This window comes from Opisthorchis viverrini, assembly GCF_000715545.1.
Source record: "Opisthorchis viverrini unplaced genomic scaffold opera_v5_186, whole genome shotgun sequence".
Classification (NCBI taxonomy): domain Eukaryota; kingdom Metazoa; phylum Platyhelminthes; class Trematoda; order Opisthorchiida; family Opisthorchiidae; genus Opisthorchis; species Opisthorchis viverrini.
In genome coordinates, this window is record NW_008751844.1 from 34,573 (window position 1) to 57,777 (window position 23,205).

Sequence of the window (23,205 nt, forward strand, 5' to 3'; positions counted from 1 at the left end):
AAAGCCTGCCTCCTAAACATGTCACAGCCCCAACATTTGGCGATGCTCTGGCGAAAACTGGTCTACTAGCCCAAAAGTTACACATCAATACCAGTGGCTTCGGCCTCAATACATGGATTGACACCTGTCGACAGCGTTTAACGAGCCTGTTGATTATGGTTGGAGGTACAAATTCGCAATGCGCTTTTCAAATATCTAGGAAGTCGCACAAAGGAGCAGGGACAGAGCGATACTTTGATACAGTGGGTAAGCAACGGTAAACAGCCGTGCTATCAACGTTGGATTTTTTAAAACGTAACTGGATTAGGTTCCCGCAATTACACAGACTGAGTATACTAGTGAATTGGATGTTTTGAAGAGTATAGAGGATGGTTTATATAGTACACCAAAGTGGAGAAACCAAGCGATTTGCATCTTTCTGGAAGTATGTAGATCAGTAGACTGGTTGGAGCAGACTTGAGCCTGAACAGCGGCGGAAGAGGACACTTTGTGCTGGATGTTAGCTGCCTACGTTTGTCTCGGAATCATGTCCGACCTAGACATGTCCGTTCAGAAATTTGTTCAGTTTATGCGGACCACGCTGAACCCTCTCCCTGAGATTTCCGAAATCCGCGTCCTATTGTGGTAAACTTCCTACTGCATTCGAGTTAGCTTACTAGTGAGGGCGTGAACTCAGTGACGGGGAGGTCTTTGGTGCTAATCCAATCCGGGCATCTAGGCTGCGCCTGTCTAGGCTCTGATAACCCGACAGCATCTCAGCCCTTGCGCTTACTTCGGATGTCATGACAGGTAGGCACCGAATGTGACACAGATTTGACTTCATCGAAATCATTCAGAACCGTTTCAGCTAGTTGTACGGAGAAGTGGTAACGGAGAGAAGTCGTTTTTTAGTATCTTGATGGAGGATTTCTTGCAATCGGGCATTAGCCAGTAAGCATCTTAATAGTCGGATGCTGCCACCCACTGGATTGGGTTTGGTCCAGCATATGCCACCAGTATCAATGCATAAAGCACACTTACCATCTTCAGGAGGAGACTGGACTAGACGGGTGATTCCGTAATCCTCTCATACCAAGCCTTTTGAAGTAGACCTAGTGATAGTATTACTTATTTCCGCGCACAAAGGTTTGGTTTCCGTCCGGCGTCTAATCATCTCTGCTCACCGGAAAATTTGAAGAGTTTTCCGCTAACTGGAAGAAATCTAGCTTTTCTACAGAGAAAAATGTTGATAGCTCAGATAGCTTAGATGGTCGTTGGTTCGTTTGCTGACCTAAAATACCGTTGTGGAATATCCTACGCTGTGCGTAAATTTACCCCTGATATTCAGTCGAGCTCAGTCCTGGCTTCAAATACGGACCATCCCCCTCTAGCAGAGTCAGTTGACGCCAACTGGTTAAAAACCACTGTACGGCTGTCTTCACCTTTGAGGGCAATCATGGGCTATACACACTCTTCCGGATTAGTTCTCTGATTGCCTTCTGACCCAGCCGGATATAGCATTACGCTCCTTTCAGTCACGCAGTTCAGGGATCTTTTCCAGATAAGCCCCGCCAAAAAATCAACTCCCGCCACCCAAAAAAGTTTAGAAAAAAGAGGATATGAAATTTCTACTTTTAGCTTTATTGAAGAGGGTGAAATTGGGACATGTCATTATTAATTTGCGTCAAAAGATCCGTTTTCAGTAGCTTTGCCTCCAAACGAACTCACACAAGTAGTTGCCCACTAAAGATCGGTGTGTGCCGCATTGGCGTTTACTCTGCATCTTGTGAACGTGCCAAAGAGATTCGGTGGTTTGTGTGGGAGCTCCAGTCGTTGGATCCACAAAGTTTCCTGTATGATTAACCGTTGGAGTCTGCAAAAGCAGCCAGGCGCAAACTTCGCGAAGAAAGATCTTCCAGTCAACAGCGGTCGTGTGGCTAATAGATTCCTCTGGGCAGAATTTGATTTTAGCCAAGTTTTTGGACCAGTAATAAATGAATAGAATTACTGTCTTAAACTCCATCCTGGACCGTTCCAGTCAAGTCCCCTTTCGAAGACCGATTTCTTGCCGACTGTCGGGCATTACACCACCTGTCAGAAGCAGTTGAAAGTGTCATTTGGTGGTCATTGTTGCATAATCGTTGCTGATGCATCACTCCGTGGCTTTGCAGAGAACGTATTACGGTCCTCTTGCCATAAACGAGATTTGAAAGCGTCAGAAAGTTCATTTAAGGTCCTACGTCCGAACGGAGAAACTTTTTGCACAAAATGAGCCTAAATGCGGATGAAGAATTGTTTTCATTAAAAATAGCTGAAGGTTGTGTGCGTATACATTAAATTGGAGCTGGCAAAAAGTGAGGCGGGGCTTAACTTTCCGCACATGCACTTTTTGCATCAGTGGCGCGGCTTACCTGAAAAAGACCCCAGTTCAGTTTGTGCTTAACCTAGGATCAGAGTGTCAGTTTAGATCTGCAGGTTGGACAAAATAAAATTATGAAAAAGGATGCTCACAGTCTGGTCGCCCAAAGGACCACGTGTCATGATTGGGTTTATTCCACTCAGTCCAAGGCCGAACCTCCCTAAAGCAAGGGACAAAGGCTCACGCGTTCAGAATTACAGTCGATTAAGTAAGGAGTTCAAATGTGAGCGATAATCGAACTGAGTGAATTGCCAGACTGAGCATGCTGGCTCGTGCCCGTGCGCATGTGTGCGTGTGTGCTTGCGTGTGCATACTTGTGTGTGTGTATGCGTCCTGTGTGCCAGTGTGAGAATTACGGAACGATCCAGAGGGTTAGGAAAACCAGGGCTTGTGGTATTTTCGACTGTTGCTCTGCCGGCTGTCTGTCTGTCATGCCAACAAAGGTGGAGTATCAGTTATTCATTAAGACGGCCGAAACTAAAAGCGGCTTAGGCTAGTTTATAGGTTACATTGAATATCTTACGGATGGAAACGGAATGAACTACCATGCTGCCATTACCAAAGAAGTGCTGGTAAACTGCATTTTTCTTGAAAAGATGTACGGATCCGCCTAGCAACAGGTCCTTCACGCTTCAACCAATTGCACAGCGTTCTTGAAAAGATGTACGGATCCGCCTAGCAACAGGTCCTTCACGCTTCAACCAAGTTGCACAGCGGTTGCCGTATTTCCACCTGTCCGATATGTGAGGAATTTTTTATTTCAATTAGACAATTTTGATTTTATCGAAACTAGCTCTTCTCTGCGTGCTTGTATACCATCCCGTACTCTTTATTTTAGAAATATGTTACCGGATAATATTGTGAAGTCCATGACACACCAGGTGGCTACCCGCATCGTCAGTACAACCGTGATACGGAACACGAGTAACGTAAGTGTCGGGCTCGCATAACAGGCGCGAGTACAAGGATCTCTCTTTGTATAAAATAAAGTCGAAATACGGTGTGGTAGATAAGCGTGGAAATGTGTAGGGAGTGATGAACAGACAAAGAGTTTTCAATGGCCTTATGAGTAGTATGTTACGTCCGTAAGCAGACCTGCTTTTCATTCTAGCCTCAGGGCATTTGTGGACCCGAATGCCCACATCTACGAAACGAACATTTCGTAGTAGGTGAACAAACCCGTACAACATTACACAGAATCAGTTCAATTTAACCAAAGGGTCCTAATGGCAAGGAGATAAGGTTAATGGTATGTGAACATTTCCCTCAGTTTCGGCAGTTGTCTAAGCTGAACAGATATTTATGGGTTTGGTCCATGATAGCGACAAAGAAAACGCTCAAAGATATTATCGGAAGTGTGAGATTAGTGCCATAGTTTTCCGGTCAGTAAGGTTCGCGAGTGGCTCAACTCTGCCTCACTGGATTCCACCTTGGTGAATTGCAGTATTGCAAAAGACCCTATAGGGACAACGGGGTAGCCTGTAATGAACAAGTACCTTTCAGTCGGTGATGTCGTGTTCCGGGTTGTAAATTGACCATAAGACTGCTGTTGTCTCCCAGCTCGAATAAAGAACCTTGCTGTGTTATCACCAGTCCCTTGAAGGGAAGGCGGTCTGTTCTTTTAACATAAACGTCACCGCAGCTGCAAGTGGTCTGATAACTGAAATAAGCTGTCAAAGGATTGGTTTCGTCAGGTCAAAGAGCCTAAAGTCTCAAAGCTAAAGTGAATGACTGCGGGAAAAGCTAGATCCACACCGATCATCAGTTCCAGATGTGTTTGCTAGTACATCATTTATCTTTATTATTGGAAATGGAAACTGAGTTCGCCTAGGCATCTAGTCGAAAGTCCACTCGGATAAGGATTACTGGGTAGCCATTCCACGTCCAGATTTTCTACAAGAACCTGTAGTCCGACTTTTTTGCCCTATGGTTTACGTCCGATATATATTGTTTATCTTGTTCATACTGAAAAGCTCTCCAGCGGTGAAAATTCTGATGTATTCTCGCGGTCCTGATCAAGTTGATTAAGTGGACTCAGCACTTCGTATTTTACAAACGAATACTTCAAGAAGCCATTAGACGTGAGCTCACTTGTTGCACTCCTTTGAACTGCACAGTATCTATAGGGAAAACACATTTTGTTCGAAGAGAAGACCTTCCGGTGTAACCAATTTCCCACGCGGTTCACCAAACTACTTACAAAGGAGCAGTAACACAATTTGGTCCGATCATGTTAAGGTAACAGCCGTGTATTGAGGCTTCCTATGAACGTATGAACCAGATTATCGAAACAAGATGCGTGCTACCACCTGGAGGACTGCTTTTTTGTGGCAATGTAAGGAGATTTCGGAATTTCCTCCAACCGATATTTAATCTTGCAAATGAAGTCAGTCATTGCTGAAAAGTCGCGAACTTTTGTACCAAAACTACCCCAAAGTGATCGAAAGAAGACGCACAGGAACAGGTCACTGAATATGTCTTCAGCTGGTATTCACCTCAGTGTACTCACCAGCAGGTTCCAGATCTACCCGACTTCACGGGAATCGTGGTACAAACCGAACACATCCCCTGGAGTGCGATGATGTTTACATGGGTAAACTCGATGAAGTGCATTCATCATTCTCTAGTGAGCGGTCTATACGATGCTCACTCTAAATATCAGTTGTCAAGTAAGCAGAGTGAAGTTGGATTTCAGTGTTTATGCTGTCTAGTATGGAGGGTTAACCAATGGAGGGTTAAAAAGCAAGTGTTGTGGATACAAACCTCACTACTACATACTAAGTGCAAGTAGTGTGTTGCTATCAGACCGCAGAAGACGATGGCTAGCACCAACAAGGTACACTGCTGAGTGCCTCTCAGTGAATGCATATGGCAACCGCAAGCTTCATGTTTTCGGGCGTCGTACACAAAGAAAATCTGTAGCTAAAAATGATCTTAATTTGTCGTTGCAGATTACACATGTTACAAACCACTGTGACATCTGAACAGCTGTTGTTTCACATAAAATATCAGAAGGAAAGCACAAATCTGATAAAATATGGGTGTGGCACATTTGCCAGGAATATTATGAATGCAGTCGCGATTTGTTTTCACGGTGCTGTCCTAAAGGGCTTTTTGCACGCCGATTGACACAGTTTGAAGATGATCCAAATACCGTTCGATCATCAGTATCGGTGGGTTAGGAATGGCTCATTGGCACTTAGTGAATTGGAGGTTCAAACCCAATCTCTTCATTTTGGCGGACTGCCTATGGGCCTTGGAAGTTTTGCAGCATTTAAGTCGCTGGAACGGTGTCTGAGCTGAACGATCATTATTATTATTACCTATTATTATTGGCGGTCTTATAACTGGGTGGTGGTAACCTGGTAGGTCTGCATTAGTAGTCTACTTTATACCCGAAAATTTTTCAGTTTCAGTCAGGAATTAATAAATGAGTGAAACCAGTTCCCCGGTATTCTCACTAGAGTTACGATTGTTTCTAGAATCAGTTCATTACGGTCGAAAGGCAAGTTTATCATCCTCGGGTGTATTGTGGTTTTGTTAATTTGATTGGGAAGCGATTTCACTTGAAATCGATTATACATCCATTGATATGTATTGTTCATCACCATCAGTGTGCTTGATTTCTTATCTAAAATCAATTCGATAGGCAATGAATTCGGGTTTTGGGATACTGATTGTTTGGGAAAACAAAACTAGAGAAAACAGCAGCATTACTTTGTACCTCATATTGCTGTTAATCTTGTTTGTCGTTTCAGCTAAACCAGACGGATATGCAACCCGAAACAGTTGAAAAAGCGGTTCTTGTCTCCGTCGACTCAACCAATGTGTTAGGTATGTATGTGTGCTACATTTTGGCTGGAAATTTCACTCACTCCAGTTCAGTGTGGTTGCCCGGTAGTACATTGTGTGTTCCTGTGAAGATTTCGTTTTGTAATTGAACCCGGTGTGTGCTCAAATACCGAGAAGTACTGTCCAGCTATTCCATCCTTCTTTGGAATCATCAACAGTGAGCATCACCTCGAGCTCGTGACCTCTCAGCTGGCTGTGATCTGAAAACTTAACCGTTTAGCCAGAAGCGGCTAAGCCGTAGTGTGATCTACTCACACTTAGGTCGGATTTGGCACCACCCAGCCTTGAATCACGGGATCTACATCATCTGTTCATCTGTTGACTGGTTCTTCGAGTGATGGCTTCTCAGATGGAAGTTACACTCAACGGGCAGGTCATTCTCTCGCGCTGAGCTGTTTTTTGACTGATACTAGTGAAAGGAAAAAGGCTTTATTTATTAGAAAATGCCAACGTAACAGTTACAGAATGTAACGGAACTCTCATACGTATCTTGCTTACAGAATATCCATAGCTGTTTTTTGACTGATACTAGTGAAAGGAAAAAGGCTTTATTTATTAGAAAATGCCAACGTAACAGTTACAGAATGTAACGGAACTCTCATACGTATCTTGCTTACAAAACTGAATATCCATCTTCTCCTTGAACGCGTCTTCCTGAACTTTCCTGGATATTTATTGACTGTCACGCAATTGCAAGCAAATGGTACAGAATGAATCCACAAATCCTGTAATAGATCTCCTTTTTCAAGAGACGCAAGCGGATTTACGAGAAAACATACTACTGGCACGCCCCCACCAGTAGTATCGCCGTTACATCAGTGTTCTGTTACAAACGGAATTTCAAAAACTGCACCCCTGTCATGAGGTCAGAAGTGAGGCACAAGTTAATAGGAAAACCAACGAACTAATCGTATGAAAGGGATGCATAGGTTAATTGCGTAGGACCCGCCCAGGCATAGATTTTTTGTCTGACTGGCTGGTGGGCGTACGATATAGACCGTGTTTGACCTGCTACGCGTGAATCCTTTTGATGGTACACACCTACCTTGCAGAGACAGTTCGGTAAGTCTTGTTCCAACTATAACAAGCGAGATAGTTAAATTCCGGTTCGAATCCTTCTGTGTTACGACGTCAGTAACGGTGTGAGCCTGGTTTACCTAGCCAGACTGGAATTTCCAAAACAGGTTATAACGCTCTCTGCCGAGTGTATACGGACAAAACCACCAGTGCTATAACACTGATGTGCTCACAGTTTGATACGCACGCAGTGGAATGGCAGCAGCCTTCGGATTTTCCATTTATATCGAACCACTCCGAAGGCCGCTGCGCAGAATAGGTGCTAACCCATTTATATGTGATAAGCTACACTGAGAAATATCTGAATTTCTATTATCCGGTTTGAATTTGTCCATTCGGTTTTTTGCTGCTACTTCGGGAAATGCCTGCAGTGCCATTGAGAACAAACAAACGCTGCTGTCCGATTGCATCACACTTGTTATCGATAGAAATTGTTCGTAGAAAGCAGAAATATGTGGGGATATTCGAAGACTTCTGAACGCTTTAGAAGGGAAAAGGTTGATCTTAGTTTTGGCACAATTGAAGGATTCTCTCCCGGTTGAAAGGACTAGAGGCTGTGTGCAAAATGAAATAAAACGATTGAACTAAGGTTTACGTAAGCCAGGAAAATGCATCCCAAGATTGGCGAGCATAAGAAAGGGATAAACCAACCACCAGAGTATGCGAATGGACATCAAGCTGTGATCAAAGACTCGGCACCGACGGGACACACGTTAGAAACAGGACGCAGAATCGACCTGAAAAATGTAGCAGGCCTAAGAGGAGAACTGCGATTCACACCAAAGCCGTTGATGGTTGAGGCGTTGGAACTAACCAAGCATCACGTGTGAATAAAATCGAGGTTGTTCAGATGGTGAGCGTATTAGCTAGACCGAGTTGACCCGTGAAAGTGTGGTTGCCGGTAAATTTAGAAGCATTAGCAAAGAGGGGTAGAAATCCTAACATGACTAAAGTTAACGGAATCCCTCTTTCTTATACCACAAGCGTAGCATTGGCTCATCCACAAGAACGGACAAAAAGTGTAAACGACTTTCATGAACAGGCTTCACGTGACGTAACCCGGAATAGCTGTACCCCAAGATGGACTCAAATCTGTGCAGTTCCCCATCGCTCTTCATACTTGCTGATTCGCACTACAAAAAAATCCTCTAACCACCGATTTAAACTGACTTCGCAGATTGGTTCTGCTTCCGCGTTAAATCTTGACCGAATTCGTGACCTGTTCAATCAGCCTCACAAATATTTCATGTCAAAAGCGAAATGTGGTCCAGCAATAAGCCTGCCTGTTGTTTTCGAGAACTTTTCCGAGAACTTTTCCGATCTCAGCCGAAGAATCCCCCAAAATATTTGTCAGACATTCGTGGTACTTATTAAATCTGTAAGTAGTTGAATATTAGCTTACCTTCGGTGATGTAACCGCCACAAGGCACGATAGAATTCCACGATAGAATTCACATATATTTAAAATAAATGCTAGATCTTGCAGAGGGACGAAGTGGACAAAGGTGCAACAAGCCGTATCTCAGATCAATACATATAACATCTTCTACAGAACTTTGGATGTATAAGCAGCATTTCTCAGACTAGTTACAACTCACGGGAAAACCAAATATACGACTCATAGGTTTGCTGGAAAATCTTCGACAGTCACGATATTCTTAAGCAACAGCATATGCTGCGTCAGATTGTGTCATGTTTCAGCTGGTAAAATATTCGAGAACATCATAAACGAGAGGTTCATCTGGATTCAAGATATGACACTCGTCAAAGCGAAATTGATATGCAAGTGAGTGTATGAATCAAAGGTTGCTTTGAAATTAGCGAGGGTTCAGTTCGAAATAACCACAAAAACTTTTACGGTAGGTTTACGTGCACGTCGAGTTTCTAACTGAGAATATCAGTGAAGATAGTAGTTAATTTCTTGGACCATCCAGTGTTCAAGATAACGTATAACGCTGCGATAAGTGAAAATATGAGGCCATTATTAAGGACTGTTGGGGAAAAATTCACTTTGCTTTGCTTTACGCCAGGTTCACAGACTGACTTTTGTTTTTCCGGGTAATTTTTCCCCCGCGGCTTCGGGCACAGAAATGATAGGATGATCACATCCGGTGCTCATGTGTGTGACGATTCAGAATCACGACTACCGTACAAAGGGAGAGTGAAAACGACCGTCCGTTCAATAAGCCGAAATCACCCTCACGTAAATTTGCGTTTTCCACGTACTAATGATTTTTAGTCCTTCCACCTGAGATTAATTCGTTTTATTCCACTGATAATCCTGTTACTCTGGCTTTCTTGTGCACCACTACCGTACAAAGGGAGAGTGAAAACGACAGTCTGTTCAATAAGCCGAACTAACCCTCACGTGAATTTGCGTTTTCCAAGTACCAATGATTTTTAGTCCTTCCGCCTGAGATTAATTCGTCCAATAACCTGATAATCCTGTTATTCTGGCTTTCTTGTGTACTCCTAGGTCTCATTGTTTTCTCCATTGCGTTCGGACTGTGCATTGGTCAAATCGGCGAGCGAGGTAAAGTGGTTGTGGAGTTCTTCCGTGCCGTAGAGGAAGTGGTGATGAAGCTTATTTATATTATCATGTGGTGAGTCGCACTTCCAATGACTGTGAGATATTTACACACTACTGTTTAAAGCTTTGAGTAGTTGGATTTCATGTCGAGAAACGTCACCCATCACCCTACCATTGCGCATGACTTGTTTGTTTAATTTCCCGATCTTTTAGTCCATTGTATGACTGGAAACATGGTCCCCTACTTTTTTACATACATGGATTTAGAAGTGGCTCGAAAGCGGTTGCGCTTGGAAGCCTTAAAGTCTTCTATGGGTAGCCGCATTTACGTTCACGCACTGTTTGAATTCACACAGGCCTTCCGACAACTCTCCAATTTGGACTACATGTCCCTATGAGATGCTAAGCAAGTATTGTGTCATTTTATGCAGAATACTTAATCCAACGTTTGGTGGTGCTGTAAAGCCAATTGTCAAGCTCCACGAACAGACCAACAGTCCCCTGACCAATACCCAACTCTAGTAGAAATCTTCACGCAAGGTCTAACATAGTCCTGTCATGCGGGATGAATTAGTCTTCTAAGGCATTTTTCCGATCCTGACAATGAGTTTATGATTTACTGTAATCCGATGTCTCAACCCCAAGGTTTTGTGTGATTTATCACTTTGGAAAATTTTCAATTCAAGCTTACCAGAAGCAGACTACTGGTGTTCGTCGTCGACTCCCTTGAAAACTCATTCACTACATAGTTAAGTGTCATAATCGTTGGTTAGCGCCTAGTGACCATCTTTGCATCAACCCTGAAAAGCATAAACCGTTCAGTCATTTAGACAGAAAGCCGAACTTTTCCATCTCAGAAGTGAGCATTTTTGCATATCACCTCCTTTATCAAATCACAGTCCTAAAAAGTACAACGAGGCCACTGCAGCCCAGATGTTTACCAATTACCTAAAGACTTTTGTAGATCAATGTAAAAAATCACATAAACATCACACAGTAAATCGCGGGGTGTGAAGCAGTGTTGCCGTGAAATCACGAATTATTTATGTGGATTATATGGAGGTGCGGAGATGTTTTAACCAGTTGGCTTCGGGTGTGAATGTTGTGTCTGGCCAGCCACCTAATATGAAAGTGAGAGAGGTACGCCCGAAGTCCTCACGTCAGGAATGAGGTGAGCAAGGGTACCACGCAATTCACCTGTGTAGGAGTGTATACACAGAGTAAAAGTATGGATATGGAAATGCGTAACAGAGTGCCGAGAACGCAGAGAATAACCTAGCAGAGTAAAGAGGGAACGCCAAACACTAACCTCCTTGAAATTCCACAATACTTTCCTTGGAAGAGCTTGAGATGGCGCAAGCTAGCTTACTGACCAGCATGCCCATGGTTCAAACCCAATCCGGACATCTCTATTGCTCCAACGTATGCTTGGGCAATCTGGCAGTATCTCAGCCCTCCTGTTTCTTTCGGGCACCATGTCAGCCATGCACCGAAAGTGCATCACAGCTGAGCGATTATCTTTATTACTATTGTTCTTATGTTTCTTCTCAGGAAGATTAGCAAGAGGCCTGGGAAGGCGAGGTAAAAACTACAGGAAGCTTCATCTGACCGGAGTATACCACGGGGAATCGCAGCGGCTGGCTTTGGATTATGCACGTGGTTTGAGACACTGCTCGAACGACCTGCAGGAATCAGCAAAGGATTGCTGATCTGATTCACAATCACTGGTTTATAGAGAAATATAAATATGTATATATGAAAGACTCCGGATGGTACGGTGACACCAGATTCGTAGCTAGCGATGCTCTTCCGTTTATTATTAGTGTTCATGAAAACGATTTGTTTGTTCCATAGGTTAACGTGTCCGTAAACATCATATTGCTCGAGAGAATTCTGGTTCCTTCATCATGCTATCAAGTTCTTCTACTGCCTGGCGTAAAGTCCGGGCTGAAACCATTCAAGGTTGTCTGGGGAATCGTAGACACAAGATTATGGACGTGGTCACTTTCTTCCGATCATCTGGGAACAAATGAGGAGTGATGACACATTTTAGATGGGAACTCTCTAACAATCTTGATAAACCCGTGATGAAGGAAATTTCAACTCGGATGAACTGTTCGGTTCTTCACGCATTTTGTTTTGGCCTTAATAATGTTTCACTGGGTTGGAGCGGATTGTGTGATGTTTTCAAGACTTTGCATGAACGATAACAAAAATTTCCCAAAAGGGGTTCTTTTGAGTCGACCTCTTTGATTTTTGCGTTCTGACTTGATGAATTCGACGGTGTTTCACCCTGGGCAGTTCTTGTTATGGCTTGTTGTATCCTGTATGTTGCTCATTGTGTCAGCATGATTTTTCCTCGGTTGGCGTTCTCAGAAAAGTCAGAGATGTGTGGAAAAACAATAGTACTGTGCATGCTTATCCATCTATGACAGGTAGGTACTTCCGTCTTCCTTTAGCACCGGGCCAGCTAGACACGGGAAATGTCAAACAACAATTGTATATCAGCTTATCATATCGCATTGTTTGGTTCAAATAACTTTGACTATCCAGACAAACGTTGCTTCCCATCTGTTACAACACCCTGTGATGGAAAACAGTTTTATCATTGTGGAAACCAAGAGCGGAAGTTGCATTCACAACGCTCTCGTTTGAACATTCATCCTGTCTCGGCCAAGTATTCTGGTGAGCTGGACGCACTGAACTCGGGGTTTGTCCCTATTAGAATTCATCACTAATGTTGTTTCCCTGACAAATGTGTCACGACTCACCCTCCAGCGCACGATGAACTTACTTCATTATCATGTCCACGGTCGGATGATCTGATTGGTTTCCCGAACTCGAGTCACCACCCAGGAAATGCCTACCAGGACTTCACAATCAGGTAGCACTATAAAATTTCGATAATGTTTGATTAGCTGTAGGTGGTTGTGGGATGTTTGGAAGTTGCATTCATATCACTGGCGTTTTCCCAACTCGGCTACTTAACAAGGACTTCGGTTTGAAATTTTTCTTACATAAACAACGTCTTAAAACTCCCAGGAGGTTTCTCATGTTTTTTTGAAAAGGCGACTTTGTTCAAAAACCACTACTAAACATGAATATCAAAAGAAGGCCTTCCAGAAACTCGACCTCCACCCCCCAAATCGATCATCCTTCATGTTGTTTCCTGTCTTGTTATCTCGAAAGTTTATTGTTGATAGAACGTCAATCATTTTCAAGAATACTTTAGTTAGTTTTATTATTACTTGATAACAATTGCTCTTAATAAGTCACTAGTGGTTATTGAGTAGTCTGTTTATTTTCGTTTTGATTCCAATTGCATTGGCCTCATGAATTTGTTAGATGTATCCATGTAGCTGGTGACAGTACCAAAAAAATTTCGAGGGCTCCTGGCTAGTCTGTGCTTTTGACTCAAGGTTGGTTGCGATCATTGTTTAGGCCAACATTTATTTCCTGACAAAAAACGTCTTAAACAACAAGCCCTTTTACGGAGCCAGGAGAACACGTCTTGTTCCCATGACAGAAGAGGTTTGTCTTCTTGGAAGCTACAGGCCATCAAGCGAAACACCAACTGAGGTTGTTCAAACCCAGAACAGTTCATATGTGGGAATCAGTTTACGTGGCTAGAGATCCACCCGGATTTCTTGCAAATGGGTGGAAATACACGAAGTGACCTAGATGTGAGTTGTTTTCAATTACCCAGTGTGACTGAGTCATGATTTATTGTAAAAAAAACAATGACCTTTGTTCCAACCGGGAACGTTTTCTTACTGAGGATGTTAACGCACAATCTAAAAACCACTTCTTTTGAGACTGGGGGCTCTTTTTGCGGTTTTTCCGCTTGATGGAGAGTTTCTAACCCGACCGACGAGACTGTACTTTTGATAATATCATAGAACCACTCTCAATCAGGAAAGTGACCTTGATGTTCACGTCGTGATCTTCCGGATATTGTTTACATCAACGTCTCACTTATTTCGCTGTTTCGAAAGATGCAGCAGAAAGTATTCCGAATTCATAACACTTGGTTTACACGACGATCAGGACCCTAAAGTTTAATGAGGGCTCGACAGATTATCGGTAAAATTAGCTAGGTTGACGCAGCTCAACAAAATCAGTGCATAAACAACTGTGCGAAAAACACCTGACCAAACTATTCCAAGTTTCCATTCCATAAAGGAATCCTTCTCTTTTATTTTGGCTGCCGTTCGAAACGTTTTCAAAAACTATCGCGTACCATGAGAGTTTAGGTGCGTCCAGCGTGGCTCGCATCGTAGTTCACATGTACGGATTTCAGACCCCAATACGGTCATTAATATGCACGACTGATGAGCCCTAGTAAGGGCTAAACTCGAGTCCAACGCTTGTTCCTCTGGTTTGGATTCACCAGAATGATTATGCTACTCGGCTGTTCAGAAGAGAGTGATTCGAACGTGAATTCTACGTACACCGCAAACATGTACAGTTGATCAAAAATTGTCTGGCAGGTTTCAGGCGCCCGTGGTCCTACTTGACTGGAAAGTCCTAACAGATGAGTCAATAGATCGACGACATCATTGGAATTATCGAGCAAACTAGTTAGATCACAGGAGCGTGAACATGTTAACCTGTTTCGAGGTGAGAATTCATATGTATCCCGTTTGCGCTGGTGCATAAGTGGCAATGTCACATGTCTGGAGTTCAAAACCCGAAGAAAGATGAGGTCTAATGAGACGGAAACTTGAGTCCTGTGTTTTCACTCACCGAAGGAATAAATCAGGGATCGGATGTGAACTTTTTGGACGAAAGGAATGCAAATACAACCTCCACAGACCCTCTAACTACCGATAATTTCAAACAGCAGTGTATGGTCCGGAGATCATAGAATTCACTGACTATAGTTGAACTGCTTAAAAATAGTCGGTCAGGACTGAAACTCCTAGCCATGATCGGGTGGCAGCTACTATAACAACAGAAATATTCAGGCCACGCAGTCCAGCGTTTTAAAGAGGTAAATTTCCTGTTTTTGTTTATTCGTTCTCAGTAACACTCATGCCATAAGTTTAGATTGTCACCCGTCACAAGCTGGTGACCCGGCTCTGTGACAGACTACTTTTGCAAAACCGCTGTTGTGAGGAACATCACACGTCACTGAAGCAGTGACCTTCAAGTTTCATCTTCCTGGGTTCCAAACACCCAGAAGCTAAGGCAAAAACGGAAACGCTGTTTGCAGGTCAATTTGTAATGTTACCTTAAACCAAACAGGACACATTTCTTCGATAAAAAGCGGCATCAAATTCAGTGCCGAAGAGAGGGTAATTTCTGCCTGATGTAGTCCGCAGAAGGAGCTGCCAAGGTGAAATTCTCTTACTCCCAAAGATATTAGCCTTAGCTGTCAGACACCACTCTGAGAGTTTATCACCAGCGTGTGGCGGGAATTCAAGCGGGGCTGCGAAATATTTCCGTGGTATCAACTAAGGTATTTGACGAGATTCCGACGGAAAGAGTGCAAGCGTTCTTCTAGGCGCTGGTAAAGAGGCGTTTGCAAACCCCTCTCACACCCTGCATGCAAAACTGCAAAGCTGTCTACCCATGCAAGTAGTGCCAGAATACGCTTGTCCACCAGAACCTCTGTCTACAGAAACTTCCCAAATCCATATCCGGCTTCACCCAAGACTTCACCTTTATCTTTTAGACATGAGATCTTTTTCCAGATTCACTGTGTTCTCAAGAAAATGATACCGAGTAGGAATTTGGTAATAGTTCTTACGTATCCCCATCTGTTTACAAACCTGTTATCAACTTCTATTGAAGTTTTGCGAGCAACGAAGAACAAAACAAACTTAATGTCCTGGTACACAGGCACTAACCCACCGATTTGACGCAATCTTTGTGACTGGGTCCTATCGGGCTCAGCCAATAATTCAGGCGTGGATGCGCAAGCAGCACAACTGATCAGTACAATTCAAGGATGGCGTAAAAGCGATAAGGTTAACGCAAAACTGCTCAAGTTCCATAAAATTGCCGCTGTTTTCTTCGCCTCTTATCGTGCTAGGGAAATGAGGAGGACCATGTGACTAGACTTCTTGAATAGATTTGGCGGCAATGAGGAATATTAGCAGCTCAGCTTGTTTCCGCCTTTTTTCACCTGTTTGGAGTCTGACAATTGGGTTGCCAATGCATCGTCGCCATCCAAAACGAAGCAGCATCAACGCACTGTCGAGCAGGTGTTTGTTTTTATTCATTCTGGTTAAAATTAGCGTAAATTGGTAACGCGAGTGGCTAACAATTCACCACAGATATGCGAAAATACTGTTCGTCTGGAACAGGCAATTTGGGCGGAGTTGGAAATTCTCTCTCACGCTCACGAAAACAAAGCGGGTACAAACGAAATTCCAGAAGGAATGGGATGCATTTCCCATGGGTCTTTTTCCCACAAAGGAACAAAACTGCAGTGCAAAACATTTCAGATTTGCTCGAAAGTGTTTTCCGGAGTATTTCGTTGGCAGATACATACAAAATCGTTTTTTTACGATGCACGCGGCTATAGATCCAATCACTTTTTTTCTATTAACCATCTAGGTACGCTCCTTTGGGTATTTTCTTCCTGGTGATGGGAAAAATATTGGAATTGCCTGATCTGTTGGGTGCCATCAGAGGACTTGGCTTATTCATGGCCACTGTCACGGCGGGTCTAATCATTCACCTCTTCATCATCCTAACGCTGATCTACTTGGCTATGACCCGCAAGAACCCTTACACCCTTTTCGGTGCAATGCTACCGGCATTTTTTACTGCTCTTGGTACGGCTTCCAGTTCTGCTACATTACCAATCACTTTTCGGTAAGTTGGGAACAATGTTTGATTTCATGTTCTTAAGTCAGCGACTACGGGTGGTTTTTAGGACGAAATAACTCGCCCGTGATAGATACTCCGTAGGTTGTGCTGGCTTGGTCACATGCACCGTAAGCCCGCTTTCCTTCAACGGCCTTTTTCGCACAACCACGTGAAGGGTGAAAACAAACCAGGGGAGGTTAAGCAATGAATTGACAACGAATTAGGCAAGCCACTAACAGGAGTCTCAACTGCACTGGTCATTGCCGTCTACCGGGATGGGACCGCTGAGGCGGGACACACCAGTATTCAGAGATATTGTCAGACATGGTCCAGTCGCGCGCTCGCATGGTTCCAAGCTGTAGCCTTCAATTCACAGCTCATCCTCTTGATGTACATAGTGATAAGTCCATTGACTATCTAATTCCACCTCCCCGCATCATCCCTTGTCTAAATTCTGACAGCTATGACACTGCGTAACAAGTACGCCACTTTTACAGCTGAAGACGAGGATTGTGATTACTGCACTTACGTTAGAGGCACATCTGGAAACCACAGCTCTCTCTCACTGATATACTGACTCCTTTTTTACGTATCTGGCTTCTTTGAACGAATGATGGCCCTATTCGAACAGGTACAGGAGCTGTTCTGTCCCAACAGCCAAAGTGTACACACGAGAAAGTACTTCTTAGGTGACAGTCATTGATGCATAAACATTAGGAGTACAGAAAAGTTGAACATCTTATTACAAGTTTTTTTTAAACCAATAGTACTACTGATCATTTCCAAGGGTATACTCATTATTTCAATGCATTTCCTAAGATGGATGAGAATGACGGACTGCTTACTGCCATTTCCATCCTTTTTGCCGTACCTCAACTAGGCCTAATCTCCAGATCTACACCAACCTCAATTTATATTGGTGTACCAACTGTTGCACAGGTTAAGATAGACATCCATTTGGCTTGGTGGCGACAAATTACTGCAGTACAAGTAAAACAGAGGAGGCGAGGTCGATGAAAAACAGGCACACTCAAAGCCATGGGGCATAAACTTTTTCCCCATTTTAACGGACAGACTTTACTGGGACTATATGATTTTCACTCCGGAACATTCCATCAGAATGCACCTCAGCGAATTTGACATTGATCTATTCTAAACAGTATCGGTTTTTGCTACTAGTGAGGTCACTAAACATCCGTTGCTTTGTACAGTGGATGAAACAAAAAGTTTCTGCCCTGTTAGCGTATCCTTCACCATATTATTGAGGTCAAGGTCGATGACAATCTTGGTTTTCGAACAAAATCATCTGTAGGTTAACACATCATAAAACAACCTGTTCTCGTTAGAGTCGTGAGATTTTATCACCATAGCTTCCGTCTCAGAGACAGGGAGAGAGATGAAACTAATGGAATAGTTTGAAACTGCAAGTGGTTTCTCGGGAGTGACTAGGTTGGATGATGCCATAGTGCGCGAACCGTTGATTCAATCAGTATAAAGTTCGAAGGCATAGACTAAACAGCATGAAAGCAGAAATCCTGAGCCAACTGGTCGATATCCCTTGGAAATAGTAAAAACGGTAGGAGGGCCGTCCTAACACTAAAGGGAGTCGGAGGCGGAAGGCTCGGTAATCGACAGAAAGGCACTTGTCCCCGTGCTCCGTCTGACCAATGCCGGCTACTGACACCAGAAGGATGATGCTTCATGTGCTATGAGCAAATCTAGTAAATTGGCTGAAAACAGAATGTAAATGAGAAGAAGATATCGAAGCTTAATTTGTGGATTTCGTACTTCCAGGCAAGGTGAACTTGCACTGAAAACCAGAAAGCAGTTTTTGAGAACCACCAAAGCAATGCGTCTCGCTGAACCAAAAATCTACTGCAAGTTGGTCGGGGCATATGACAGCCTATATGAATAAGAAATACCCATACGAAAGCTCATAGAGCTTGGTAGGACGGCCCGCTTGCTGGGCACATTTCTTGGTCCGCTTCGTGGGTAGTCACGAGTGAGGTATTCTCATTTGGCTTCCAGTTTATAAATCCTGTACAAACGAGATAGTGAAATAGTTCATTCAACCTCTCTGGTTAGTTCGTTTATTGGCCAATGTTCCTCTCCAAGGCAATTCTCAGAACCTTATTCACCATTTCTGAAAATTCCCCCTCTCCAGGTGTTTGGAGGAACGGCTTCAAATTGATACCCGTGTGACCAGGTTTGTCTTGCCGATTGGCGCAACAATGAACATGGATGGGACCGCGTTGTATGAAGCTGTTGCTAGTATTTTCATCGCTCAGGTGAACGATTTCAACCTGGATATTGGTCAGCTTGTGACCATCAGGTAAGTGAATTGTGGTTAACAACCCGTAAGTGACCTGAGAAGCTGATTAATAGGTCATGTCACCAGAAGTGCAGATGTGACTTAGCAACAGAAAGAATACAGTTCCTTCAGGGTGAAAGTTAACTTAAAGTACAGATGAGATTTTGTGCTCTCAGTTCCAGTTTATCTGTCTTGGCACTAAGAACCCCGAGAATCGTGACACGGATCGCAGAGTTCACCTTTGTACTGCCCACAAATTAGCTTAGCGGTTTGGAAAATCGAACCCGGTGACGCTTGTTTCACGCAACAGCACTGTTTTTAACCGTCTTTACACAGTTCCTCCTTCCAAATGGACATGTGGAGAAAGTAATAAACGGGATCGGGATGGCGAGACAGATTTGTAAGCAATCCAGGCTGGTTGTTTGGAGGTTGGATATCACCACCAAGTAGTCATCACTAGGGACTGTATTGATCGCATATTGATCGTAATGCAGTGTAGGAACATCGGTTGCTTAAAGCTTCACAAGAAAAAAGGAGAATGGATAGTTGGCTCTGAATCAACACAATGTTCGACATGGCTCGAATCTTGACCGTCTGTTTGGAACACTAATGAAATGCAGGCCTCACGGCGGAAAATGGAGAAATTCTGAAATCTCACAAAGGGCCCTGGGCTATTTTTCCAGGATTTCTCTAGGAACCTCATCAGTAAACTTGTCCAAACCGTTGTATTTGTTTTAACCTTCAACACTTGACCGAAGGCGATGGGTAAGTTGGAGACAAGCGTAATCAATGCGATCCTGAAAGCAGTGTCAGAGTGGACAACTTAAAGTACGACACCGAAAATAAAAACGTTGTCCTTGGAGAATCACACTAATTTGCGTACCAATTTGGTTTTAAGCTGAATCTTTCGTCTATGATATTTTTAAGCAACCGAATGTGTTGTACTGGGCTGCCTCATCTGTTTTAGTTGGAACGATACTCGAGATATCGCGATACATTGTAAAGAGCTAATACATTACTCGTAAGGCCGAAGAGTTTCCAGCAATTTTATGGGTATTACGTCTATGCAATGTGTCCTTGTTGTACCATCGGTCTTTCTGATGGCATCGTCATCCTTCGTCACTCAGGGTACTGCACAAACAGTCTTGCTTTGCATTTGCGTTAGGCAGATGCTTAAATCAAGTCAATTTCCTCACACAAATCACACATTGCAGTGGTCGTTACCGTGAAATTAGCTGTGTTAGAGCAAACGTATTGTTGAATTGCATCTGCGGGTACCACATCGCATCCCATTTGAGCTCCAACCAATGAGTGTAAATGAGCCTCCACAAGTCTGATTTCACACATCCGGAAGTGATTGGACAGATGTATTCACATTTACCTGGGTGATAACACCTGGTTGTAGTAACTGACTGCAAGCCCCCGCTACAAAAGGTTTGCGGTGGAAAAGATGTACGCAACCGGAACACAACAAATTCATTGCGAATAGGTGAGTGCAAAACTGCAGGTCGTCTGTACTGTAAAGCGCACTTCTAACTTATACTCAAAGCTGTTGGATCAATGTCGAGTCAATGGTGGTTGACATCGCTTCTAGGTTGCGCCTGAGCACTCAAGCATCGTCAGTCGCTGGCTGCCCACTCCTTCAATCGATAGCCAGCTATTCTGACCTGTAGGCTCAGCAGACTTCCTGAAGCGGTTTTGGAGGAAGTGACGGTTCTCTGTGGTTAATTTGAGGAGTCTGCCTTTTAGTCCCTTTTAGGATATGTGGTGTGAAGCCTGCTGAACTGAGTGTACACAGTAAGTACATGGTTGAGTAAGGTGAATTCTCAACCTGGTCTTTTGAACTTGTTAGAAGGCACACTCATTATCATTTTATGGAAATTATCGAAACAGTTGTGGTCTAGTGTACAAGTGGTAATTTTTTTTAGAAATTAGTCAGAATCCGATCACTAACACCGGCATCATCGGAGTCTGAGAAATAACTGAATCCGTTAAGCGCGGCGCCAAAAGGCAGTCACTGGGAGGCCACATCTAAGAAAACGGGAGAGGGAGGAATCTTTCCTTTGTTATCTTGACCACATCATTATCATCATCATTGTTAGCTGTATTAACCGCGTACTCGTCGTACAGTAGTTGTAGCTGCCGCAGGTTCATTCACCGATGATTTGGGGGGGGGGATTCAGCCAAAATTGTATCATCGGATTGATCGCGATAGCGCCAACATATGGTAGATAGTTGCAATATTGCCTAGGCAATCGATGTCAGAGATCGTTTTGTTTCTTAAGGGCACACTACTGATAAAATTGCTATAAACGGTTTTGCCCTTTTCCGGCGTCATCTTCCAGTCAGCCCGATATTAATACACTGAGATGATTGGCATAATGGAAACTGGGTGTGTGCAGTGGATAAGTAGAACGTGAGTTTTGTGGAAACTTGGAGAATGCGCTTACCTGATGAGCACCAAGAATGGCAAAACCCACAGTGGGTTGTCAAGGCGCTTTCAACAACTTCATAAGCAACGTGTCTTATCTAAGAAAAAGATCGAAACCGCTTTAGTCTCATGGATGATGACACGAAAGATGAACAAGTGGGTTGATCATTTGACCATTCAGACCTGGTCAATTAGGTCATTGTCGATTACGCAGAATACACTCTGCGGAACAATGTGTCACGCCCCTAAGTTATTGTTCCCCCCATACTGAATCGATAAGAAATTTGTCAGAGCTTCAACAAGTCCGCGTCTTCCGCGCCTACCACCATTCTTCTCAAGATAAGTGAATCAACGTGATGGGCAGACTGAACCGTGGTATACTAAAAGGTAATTGTAATAAATGGTGCCAAAATTGGGGGCCACTTATCCCATCCAGACACATTGAAGCATGACTGCCACACCATGGGACCCAAGATCCGAGATAAAAGTCTCTTGTACAAGGATTTTCTCAGAGAAATAGACACCCAATAAACTTTAGGCGGCAAAACATAAGCAAACCAGACCAATCAACCCAACCCAACCAAACCAACTCAACGCAACTCAACCCAACTAGAAGACAAGCAGATCAAGTAGAACATAAAGTTGACGGAAACTCGGGGACTGTGCCTACCTGATGAGCCCCAAGAAGGGCGAAGCCAGCCGTGGGCTGTCAAGCAGTGTTCAACAACCTTCTGAGTAGTGCATTGCAAATATATATGTCTCGCATTATATCCAATATCCTAGCGACTGAAACATGAGGGGGCCTGGTGCAGCACAATCAGTTTCCTTGAAACATTAAAACCGAGTGATTCAGCTGGGATTCCAGGTGAGTCTCTCGCAGAGCCAAATTAGTTTGCAAATGAGTGTATTTCGCTAAGATCTCATACTTCTATACATCAATAACATTTCTTAGATGATTGTTAGACAGCACACTACAAGGGTTGCCCGAGAGTCGGTGATCATCTTGTTGACAGCGTCATCAAGGCCAGAAAAGAAGTTGAATACTCCGGTGAAGACCAGACAAACAGAAAGGAGACTTTCCGTCAAAGTAAACGAGCTCGAATTGACTGCGCAAAAACATGACCAGTTTTCGCTTGTCTCCATGTGCGAATATCAGGGGGTATGTGGCTAGGACGGGGTCCAAGCAACAAAAAATTAATGGAAGCGCGGTACTTTGCCGAAAAAGCGTTCAGCAGCATGCCGAAATCGGCCCAGTCTATCTAATGCCAAGGACAACAGAACTTCGATATCACAAAGCTCAGCACTACACATAAAAAAACGGAACAAAATCACACAGAAGAAGCCGGTGAACCCAGAACACGGTGGAGGAACTAAGTAATTAATTTGGACTGAATGAACGTCCAGCCAGTAAGGCAAAGCACCAAATTAGACGATAATGAGGAGCTGCCTAACAAAGTTAGGCCGCTAATTAACCGATGGAAAATGAGAAGATTCCGCATTAGAGAAAGAAATACTACACCACTACACAGAGACACAAATGGCCATTTAATTCATCTCTTTCAGAATAAAATTCAGTGATCAAGTGTCCTTTCGTAGTTTGTTAAATCTAAGAAGGGATTTGATTATATGACCCTATCCCTGGATTAGCTGGTCACATGAGCTCTATCAAGAACTCACAGTCGTGGGGAAAAGTGGTGTGTATTGCATGATCGGAGCTGACAACTTGCAAACTGGGGTGTTCTAGGTTCGAGTTTCGCCGGTACTCAATTTGCCGGTCCATATATATA

General features: G+C 43.5%; 1 protein-coding gene across 1 annotated transcript in view; it reads left to right on the top strand.

Moving 5' to 3' along the window:
• Window positions 1-3,231: 3,231 nt before the first annotated feature.
• Window positions 3,232-23,205, top strand: part of T265_14397 (hypothetical protein) — a gene marked incomplete at both ends in the record, with an annotated part of 24,091 nt that continues 4,117 nt past the window's right edge. The window contains 5 exons of the mRNA XM_009173454.1: window positions 3,232-3,327; window positions 6,157-6,232; window positions 9,804-9,930; window positions 16,422-16,682; window positions 18,841-19,008. Coding sequence (XP_009171718.1) covers window positions 3,241-3,327; window positions 6,157-6,232; window positions 9,804-9,930; window positions 16,422-16,682; window positions 18,841-19,008 — 719 coding nt within the window. The remainder of the gene's footprint in view (window positions 3,328-6,156; window positions 6,233-9,803; window positions 9,931-16,421; window positions 16,683-18,840; window positions 19,009-23,205) is intronic.